General features: G+C 41.9%; 1 protein-coding gene across 1 annotated transcript; it reads right to left on the bottom strand.

Annotated features, from left to right (window-relative positions):
• Window positions 1-637: 637 nt before the first annotated feature.
• LOC121760232 lies at window positions 638-9406 on the bottom strand. Its single transcript, XM_042155909.1, has 4 exons — window positions 9401-9406; window positions 8680-9288; window positions 8196-8511; window positions 638-672 (listed from the first exon to the last, which is right to left on the bottom strand). The coding sequence occupies exons 1-4, from the start codon at window positions 9404-9406 to the stop codon at window positions 638-640; spliced, it is 966 nt and encodes a 321-aa protein (XP_042011843.1).
• Between the last annotated feature and the right edge of the window lie 1393 nt (window positions 9407-10799).

Here is a 10799-nt window from a genome sequence, read left to right as displayed (position 1 = left end):
TCCCACTTTCCAAAATACTATTAATTAGCATATGGAAAGTTAGGGTGTCGAACCCACGAGGAACGGTAGCATCCGTTATGTATTTCCACACTTAGAAAGGTTTGTTTTGGCGATGCCGTCACGCTCTAAATTGGGGGTGGGAACTGAACTACGAAATATAAATAACACTTAAACTAATATTGAGAACTAAAAGGGAAAATAACATGCGAGTAAAAGAAGGCATTTAAACTGGAACGTAAACTGGGCAAGCTAATAAACTGGGCAGCTTAGCAGCAAGATTAGAACAATGGCGAGAAAATTACAACACTTAGTAAAATAAGAACATTTGAAAATAAAAATAGATCAACAACTTGCATGAGTACTCCTAAGTTCAGATAGCAAAAGAGACTAAGTTAAAAGCTAAGGAAAATAAACTAAGTGTTAACTCCTAAAGGAAGCTAGAAACTAGGATTGTGACATGCAAAAGGTTGTCTAAAGCAAGCTAAACTAAATTAGATGTAAATGGAGGTTGAGTGCAGATATTAACTAAGCTAAAAGGGCTGCCAAAAGTGAAAAAGAATCATGTACTTATTGTCTCCCAACTTCAATTACCCAAGGTGTAAAACCATTGCATAAAAGATTACAACTAATGGTTCTTTCACTTACTTCTAAAAGCTGATATCTCTCCTAAATCTACACCAAAAGGCACGAAATTATGAGTAAGGAAAGACTAATTGGCTGCTACACAACCAACCAAGCAAGAGAAACACCAAATCAACACTTAAACTATCCTAAATATGCATTAAAAACACCAAATGAAAAGCTAAAAACATTAACACTTAAACAAGATGAAATAAGCTTCAAGAACACTTAAACATGGTGAAGAAAAGCTAGAAGAACGAAATCAACAAGATCATACAAATGCATGAAAAACGAAACCCCAACTAGGCGACAAAAATCACACAACAACCGACTACTTGCACATACTTTTACTTCTCTTTTTTGGAACATTTTTCAACCATGAACAACCCCTAAAATGACTCCTAACATGCTTAGATAACTTAAATAAACAAGGAAATACACCTCAATAAAGTAGCTTAACACAAACCTAAAATAGCAAACTTGAAAATAAGGTTTTTGAACTAAACAAGCAAGAACATCAACAATCAAACATAAATGCTAAACACTTAGAGAATTAAAGACACCAAAAGCTCTTTAATATCAGCCCAACAACCTTAACTAGAGAGTTAAGATGTTGGAAAATGAGTACAATAAGGAACTAGATCATTCAATGTCACGACCGCCCATACAAGGGGTACCACAAACGCGGCGATCGTGACCGACATGCATGGATTACAATTTAAAAAGAACAACTTAATTGATTTGAAGAAAGGAAAACAACTTAGTTTAAAGATTTTAAGGTTATATTTTTTTTTTGAAAAGACATAAGATAAAATACCTTTAAAAAGACAAAGGAAAAAAACAGACTTAAGAAATATAATAACTAAAAACTAAAGTAGAACAAGCACTTAACTTAAATTCGGAGAATACCATTTTCAAAAGACAACGTAGATGCACGTTTAAATCCTAACACCACCATACATGTCCCAACACCAAAACGAAAAGCTTACGGTCTTAAGACATAAATTAAATCATAGCAGCGGATATATAAGGTTCAAGGAGAGTCAAGGATCACGCCTATGTATGACGACACAACGTATCCTAAGGTCTCTAGCCAGCTCAACATCCACCGCAACATCCCGCTCAACCTGGAAAATTTTTAAAAGAAATTGCAGGGCTGAGTACTTGTTGTACTCAATGGGCTCATGCCGAAAACATTTATCAATTTATGTCATCCATACCAGTGATCTCGAGTTTTATACGTAGTAAAGAAAATATCACGAGAACACAAAAATGTTTCATAGACTGGCCAGTCAAATAATCTCCCCACTTTTCACATCAATCCAACAGTCACAACCACAGTGCGACGAAAGTGTGGCCACACTATTCGCCCACGAGACCGGCCGACTTGCAAGGACGGCTCACGATCCCACCAGTGTACACAGCCCGATAGGGTTTACGGCCCTACTCGGACCCGAATTCGTTTCACAATACAGCCATATAGCCTAACGGAGTAAACTCATACGAACTAGGCATCAGGCACACAATCTCATAACAAAAACAGTCCATGGCATGACATAACAGTTAAACCACCCTTGTATCTCCACATAATATTTTTCGGAAAAATAAAAAGGTTTGAAAAGAAAGCCCACCTCGTTCTCTTAGCAAAATCACAACCCAACCTAGCAACTCTCGATCCTCGAGTTCACGAAGACACAACACCCTTGTCAACGACAACACAAGTCAGCCTCACACAAAAACATACTACTAAGCATGTCCTATCGTTTCTCTCTCATCGTTCTCCTCAATCCCAAAACCCAACATGCATCACAAGGGTATAAAAACACACGTAACACCTTTCAACTTATCGCAAGTGATTTCAACAATTAAACACGTTCCTTGCACATACATGCATCAAATAACACTTTTAAACTTGAAACTAAGTGTCATTTAATCAAGGCAGAAAACTGGCAGAAATGCGCGATCGTTTTGTAAAAATCACTTTAAATTCACCCGACCTCAAAACATGCTAAATTTTGGTCACGATACAGAGGACACATTCAAGTTCATCCATGAAAATTTTCATATCGAAATCACGTCATTTAGTCAGTCATATCACATATTGAACTCTCTGGTCGGAACATACAATTTCTGACAGTATTGTGCAGTTCATTTGAAAAATTCACCATAAATTCATACAATGCCCAAAAAGGCTGAAAATTTAACAAAACACAGAAGACACTTCAAATTTTCATATAGTTCAAGAATTACATCAATCGGAGTTCATTTGGTCAGTCAAACAGAAAACGAAACATTCATGGCGAGAACTCACGTTTCTGGCAGATTTGCGTAGTCGACTTCAAATATTTATTAAAAATTCATTTTTCGATAAAACAGGCTGAAATTCACACGAGACACAGAAAACATCTTGAAGTTTACTCAGTAAAAATTTCGTAGCAAAATTCATTCGTTTGATGGGTCGAATACAGATCATAAGTCACTGGTCGAGCATCACAGAATTCTGGTTCAAATTCGAAAATAGGGTTTTTAAATTTCCACAACGAAAACACCGATTCTTCATGCTCGAAAACACATCATCATGCTTACACATTCCTCAAACACATATTTGCATACCAACTCATATTTTTCACAATTATTTCAATCCAATCACACGTGAATTCAACCTACAATTGCAAAATCAAACAAGTTCTTACGACACACGATTTCCCCCGTTAAAACTCGCGATCTATCAAACCTACACTCTCTACATGCATGTAGGACTCAAAACATGGTTCAAAAACGAAGGAGGAGGAAAAGTGTGCGATTATACCTTCCTTTTGACAAAACGAAAACGGTAGCAACGTGGAATGGAGCGATTCGTCGGAGTTTCTCGAAGATAACTTCAACGGAAGCAAGATCAAAGCTTGAATGGAAGGTTTTTGGAGATGGGAGAGTGGGAGAGATGACAAAACCGTGTGGGAGAGGGGAAGAAGGGAGTGGGCGATTTTTTTTTAGTAATGGGGGCTAGGGTTGATGTTATTAATATTTATAGTCTAGGTTAAAAATTATCCACACCTCAAGAATTAATTAAATTGTGGTAGATAAAAAAAAGAATAAAATTCCCACAATTAAGTATAGAAGTAGGCGTGTGGTTTGAATGGTGGGGAAGTCAAAATTTGTTAATTTAATTACAAAGAGATATAGCAATATTTACTTGGAGAGAATATTCACAAATTAGGAATTAAAGGTGAATATTCCATAAACAAGGGAACAAAATAAATTAAATCTCCAAGTTGGAATTAATATGGTGGGGGCCGAAAATTTCAAGAGGAAATTTGTACAAGGAAATTATTTAAATCCTCAATTAAATAGAATAGGATTTAAATTAGGTAATTTCTTTATGGAAAAAGGCTCCCATAAAAAGGCAATAATTAATTAAATTCTCACAAAGGAAATAATGCATAGGGGCGTGTGATATGGAGGAACAATAGAAAAAAAATATTCACATCCCCAATTAATTAGACATAGGAATTTATTTGAATAAAAAGGGATCCCACAAATTTATTTGAAGTTAATTAAAAAAAAAAAAAATTAGGAAACAATTAAAATATTCTCCAATTTTATTGGAGGGGGGCCGAAAATGCTAGGCTAAGGAAAAAATATCCCAACTCTCTATTTATTTTGGGTGAAGAAATACATTATCACATGATTTAATTGGATTAAATTCAAAGGAAGGGAGTCAATAAAGCACCAATTAAATCAAAAGGAAATTAATTCTTTCTCCTATAGGAAATTTTCGAAAACTCCCAAGGAAAAATAAAATGGAGTTCGAATTTCATGTAGTACAACTTAGGGGTCCTTTGGTTTGGATTTAATTTGGATAAGTATCCCAAAATAATTAATTAAATCCACAAGAAGAAGTATTATTTCAATAATTAGGAAGGGCCGAATATTTCAATGAATCGACTCGAGAAAGGATAAATGCATGATCCTATTAATTATTTCCCCACATTGGAAAAGTATAAAACTCAAGCTCATCAATCACATTAAACACGATAATTCATTCCACGTAAGGTCACTTAAATCACATAGAAGCAAACGTTTCTAAAATTCCAAAATTCCAATTACATAAAAAGAAGTCACAAAAGTTTGGGATGTTACATCCTTCCCCTCTAAACAGGAATTTCGTCCCGAAATTTAAACGTATCACACAAACAGCTCGGGAAACTTTTCTTTCATCTTATCTTCTAACTCCCACGTAGCTTCCTCGGGACCATGGTGCTTCCACAACACCTTCACGGATGCTATCGACTTGTTTCGTAGCTCTTGTACCTTTCGATCTAGGATTGCTTCGGGCCTTTCCTCGTAGCTCATGTCGGGGGTTAGGATCACTTCCTCCTGATGAATCACATGTTTGGGGTCAAACACGTACTTGCGCAACTGCGACACGTGGAACACGTTGTGCACGTTCCCAAAGCTGGGAGGTAACGCCAAACGATACGCCACAGGACCTACTTCGTCGATGATCTCGTACGGTCCCACAAAACGCGGTTTCAGCTTGCCTTTCACTCCAAATCTCACAACTCCTCTCGTCGGGGACACCTTCAGAAACACTTTGTCACCAACGTCGAATTTGATTTCCGTTCGACGCACGTCAGCATATGATTTCTGCCTATCTTGAGCTTCCTTGATCCTTGCACGGATTTGATGCACAATTTCGGTCATCTCCTTTATGGCGTCGGGTCCTAACATCTTTCTCTCGCCAACTTCATCCCAATATAGTGGGGATTGACACTTCCTGCCGTACAAGGCTTCATACGGAGCCATATCGATCGTCGCTTGATAGCTATTGTTGTAGGCGAATTCAACCAATGGTAGAACCGTTTCCCAACTTTCCCCTCGATCTAAGACAACTGCTCGCAACATATCTTCAAGTGTCTGAATCGTCCTCTCGGACTGCCCATCCGATTGCGGGTGATATGCGGTGCTGAAGTTCAGTTGTGTGCCCAATTCGCGTTGCATACTCATCCAAAACTTTGATGTGAACTTCGTATCGCGGTCGGATACAATGGTCTTTGGTACTCCGTGCAATCGCACAATCTAGTTCACGTAGAGCTTTGCTAGTTTGTCCGCGCCATAAGTAATCTTAATCGGTAAGAAGTGCGCGCTTTTAGTAAGTCGATCAATGATCACCCAGATCGCAGTGTTGCCCTTCTGTGACTTTGGCAAACCCGTTACGAAATCCATAGCTAGATGCTCCCACTTCCATTCGGGAATTTCGAGTGGTTGTAACTTCCCATATGGCCGTTGGTGTAAGGCCTTCACTTGTTGGCATGCTAGACATCGTTCCACAAATGACGCTACATCCCCTTTCATCCCATTCCACCAAAACCGTTGCTTCAAATCCCGATACATCTTCGTGCTTCCGGGGTGTGCGGTGTAAGGCGTGTCGTGCGCTTCACTCAAAATCTCCTCTTTTAGCACCTCATCGCTGGGCACACACAATCGTCCATCGTACGTCAAGGCATTATCCGCCTCCTCGAGGTAATGATCAAGCTTCTCGGCTCTCATTTTCGCGCGTAATTCCTCCAACTTCCCATCACGTCGCTGGGCTTCTATGAGTTTGGTTCTCAAATCTGGCTCAATCACTAGTGTCGCCAATTTTGCACCTACTGTCTCGGGCGCTTTCACTATTTCCAAACTCATCTTGTCAAACTCGTGAATCAAAGCTTCCTCTTGCGTTAGGAAATAAGCTAGTTGAGGTTGGTTCTTCCTACTCAAGGCATCGGCGACCACGTTCGCCTTGCCCGGATGGTAGTTAATACCACAGTCATAGTCTTTCACGACCTCTAACCAACGTCGTTGTCGCATGTTTAGCTCCTTCTGTTCGAAGAAGTACTTGAGACTCTTGTGATCCGTATAGATTTCGCATCTCACTCCATAGAGATGATGTCTCCAAATTTTCAGCGCGTGCACCACTGCTGCTAACTCCAAATCATGCGTCGGAAAATTCAACTCGTTTGGTCTCAACTGTCAGGAAGCATATGCTATCACCTTCCCATCTTGCATTAACACACATCCTAGTCCTACTTTCGACGCGTCCGTATAGACGGCGAAGTCCTTGTCGGGTTCTGGTACCGCTAGGACTGGTGCAGTAGTCAATTTTTCTTTCAACAGTTGGAAACTCGCCTCACACTCTGGCGTCCAAACTACCTTAATTCCTTTCTTTAGTAGTTGCGTCATCGGTCTCGCAATCTTAGAGAATCCCTCGATGAATCGTCGATAATATCCCGCCAATCCCAAGAAACTGCGGATTTCACTTGGCGTTTTCGGCGATTTCCAATTCTGTACGGCCTCGACCTTTGCTGGGTCTACTTGAATCCCATTTGCCGTCACAATATGACCAAGGAAGTTCACTCGAGTCAACCAAAACTCACACTTACTAAACTTGGCATAAAGTTTCTCTCTTTGCAACGTTTCCAACACTGTTCGTGGGTGCTGTCCATGCTCCTCCTCGTTCTTCGAGTATACCAACACGTCGTCGATGAAGACTAACACAAACTTGTCAAGATACTCGTGGAAAACTCGGTTCATCAAGTCCATGAAAACGGCTGGGGCGTTGGTCAGCCCAAATGGCATCACGACGAACTCAAAATGGCCATAGCGAGTGCGAAAAGCAGTCTTAGGCACATCCTCTCGTCGGACCTTTAGTTGATGATACCCTGATCTCAAATCCATTTTCGAGAATACGCCCGCTCCTCGAAGTTGGTCAAACAAGTCGTCAATCCTTGGCAGTGGGTACTTATTCTTCAAAGTCATCTTGTTAAGCTCACGATAGTCGATGCACATTCTCATCGTTCCGTCCTTCTTCTTAACGAACAGAACTGGCGCTCCCCATGGTGACACACTGGGTCGAATGAAACCCAAGTCCAACAGTTCCTGAAACTGGACCTTCAACTCGGCCAACTCCTTAGGGGCCATTCGGTATGGCGCCTTTGATACTGGCGCTGATCCTGGTTCTAAATCAATGGTGAACTCCACCTGTCTATCGGGTGGCGGTCCTGGTAAAGCTTCAGGGAACACCTCGGGAAAATCTCGCACCACTGCCACGTCTTCCACCCTCAATTCTTTCTTTTCTTCCCCATTCAAGTATACTAGATACGCCGGACGTCCTTTCCTTATCATCGTAGTTGCTTGCAATGCGGAGATTATGGAGGTTCGTCGGTTCATGGAGATCCCATACAAGATAGTTGGCTCTTCGCCCGGGGCTTGAAAGAAAATCTGCCTCTGTTTACAGTAAATCGTTGCGTGGTTCTCGGTAAGCCAATCCATTCCCAAAATTATGTCCACATTCTCCAAAGGCATAACGTGCAAAAGTTGGGCCACTACTTCTAGTTCTCCTAACACAAACTCTATGTTCGAGCAAGTTCTCACAATATCAATCAATCCTCCAACCGGTGAGGACACATTCAAACTCGATTCAAGCATAGCAGTAGGGAGTTCTAAGGCATTCACACATGACATGGAAATAAAAGAATGCGAAGCACCCGTATCAAACATCACAATAATAGGCAGTTGTTGGAGCTTTCCCATACCTGCCAAATTCTCTTTGCCCTTGCTGGCTTGGGGTTCCTGTCCTTGATTCCCTTTGAGTGCATATGCCCTTGCTTGCTGTGGGGCCACTTGTCGGATTGGTTGAGGCTGCTGTGGTGGTCTCTGTCCTTGCCCATTCTTCACTCCACTTTTGTTATTGTTTGGGCATTCTCGAGACATGTGCCCATTTCCACCGCAGGCATAACACCGAATGCCTCCAACTCGGCACTCCCCAACATGATGCTTGGAGCACCGATTACAGTAGGGTGTTCTCTGTGGGTTTCCCCTCTGATGTGGCACAATTTGGCGCCCATGATTCTGTGGTTGCCGAAAAGTGGAGAAACGCCTCTTATTGTCAAAAGGAGTTCGGTTTCCCTCCCACTTCCTTTTGTCTCTAAAGTTCGCTGGGGGTGCAGACGGTGCAGGATTTGTTATCCTCTCATTCTTGGGCAGTGCTTCCTCCACATCTAAGGCACAGCCCAGCACCTCGGAATAAGGAATTCCCCTCCGACTAGCCACTGCGACCCTTATCTCTATCCTAAGGCCAGAACGGAACTTCGCAGCCTTCTTCTCGTCTGTATCCACCAATTCTGGCGCATAGCGAGTCATCTCACATAGGGCGCGGTCGTACTCTGTGACCGTCATACTTCCTTGCTTCAACGTGTGGAACTCCACTACCTTCGCCCGCCGATAACTTTCCGGAACATACTTGTTGTACACCTCTTCCTTAAAATCCTCCCAAGTAAGCGCCTCACGGCGAGCGGGGTCCATGGTTCTCTTCTTTGTTTCCCACCAAAAGTCAGCGGGTCCTGTCAGCTGATAAGTCACGCAGGCCAGGCGTTCTCTGTCCGTGCATCCCATGAACTCAAAGATACGCTCAATATCGCGCACCCATGCCTCCGCCTTCGGGGGCTCTCCCAATCCATCAAACTTAGGTGGGTTCTCTTTCCGAAAGGCTTTGATGTACTCCCTTTCGTTTGGTTGGGGTAGAGGTGGTGGTGGAGGCGGGGGTGGATTGCCGACACTTCCTTCTGTCTGCTCCCCCACATTGTTCTCCACACGCGGACCACGTCTACGTCTCGGGGGCGTGTTGATCTAAAACACAGGTTAGCACCGTTGTGAGTACATCGTTATTAAAACATCATCGCTTTCATGCACGCGTACGATACGATAAAACACTTACTTAAAAGCACGTGAAAAGGGAAACTTCCATAAACAACGTGGAAAGGAAAAACAAAAGCATTCGTTCGGAAAAACAGAAAGGTGCTACTTCCACTGTCTTAACAACTTAAGGAAAAGAAAACAACATCACACATCTATCTAGTGCTAATATCATCTTCCGGGTCTTCTTCCTCTTCCGGGTCCTCTTCCTCTTCTACGTGGTACTCATCAATCATACGGAGATCTTCTTCGTCATCCATACTATCATCCGTGTTAACATCCACGTAGTCATCTTCGAAACCCGGGACCATGCCTTCTTGTGGTACGGCTTCTCTTACTGCCGTTGGTTTAACCTCGATCACATCTTTGTCTTCCCAAAAGGTCTCATCTTCTTCTTTCTCTGTCGATGGTGGTCGCTCGGAACATGAGTCAATCAAAGCACAGGTTAAGGCCTTTAGATAACCTTTCATGTCGCCGGCCATCATCTGGTTTCTTGGTTCGTACCACGTGAACCGACTGGCTGTTGTTTCCAACCAAGACTCCCAATTGTCGGGCATCAACTCAATTAGTCTTCTTATGCCACCATAGGCCGTTACATGGTACCCACAGACATCTCGCCATAGGGTCTCAAAACGGGCGACAACCTCTCTCAAGGCCTTGCCTTCCTCTCTCTCATAGTGGTCGTAATCGTAAATCGCTTGTCGCATTCTAGCACTATACTGACTGCTCTTAAGTGCGGTTCGTTTCGTTCGTACCATCTACGCGGAGACGAAAATTTCTTTTAAAACACCAAATTGTATTATTGTTTGAAAAAGTTGTTAAGTTTGTCGCGTAGTTCGAAAGTTTGTCGTTGTCTTAACGTTTCATATCTTTGCATGCTATCGTTGTAGTATTTTCGCGCATAAAACACATTTAGCAACATCACTTAGTTCATACTCACAAGTATTCATGCCACATCGATATCACCTTTGCACATACAATACATGTCTCAATTATCATGCCAATCATACTTGTACTTCCACGAAACCATGCTATTACAACATCATAATCATAAACATAGCACATGCTCAAGGTATTATGTCAATCATGCTCGTATAACCATTCCATTACAACTCATCCTCATGCATATCATTCATTCACATGCATAAACTTGTCAACGTCATATCATATCATCATACATTTTCATGCACTACTCTTCCATACTTCCAACAATTTAAACATACCTCTCTTTCATCGGTTGAGCGTGATGCTTTGGATGTTGAGCCTTCATGACACTTCTAGTCAAATAAGGATTCACTAACTTAGACTTAAAGTGAAAGAAGACTCTCGGTCCAGAGCGAAAGAACAAAGCTCTGATACCACTCTGTCACGACCGCCCATACAAGGGGTACCACAAACGCGGCGATCGTGACCGACATGCATGCATTACAATTTAAAAAGAACAA

This window comes from Salvia splendens, chromosome 1 (assembly GCF_004379255.2).
Source record: "Salvia splendens isolate huo1 chromosome 1, SspV2, whole genome shotgun sequence".
Classification (NCBI taxonomy): Eukaryota; Viridiplantae; Streptophyta; class Magnoliopsida; order Lamiales; family Lamiaceae; genus Salvia; species Salvia splendens.
The sequence above is the reverse complement of the archived record's forward strand: the minus strand, read 5'-3'. Positions and strand labels throughout refer to the sequence as shown.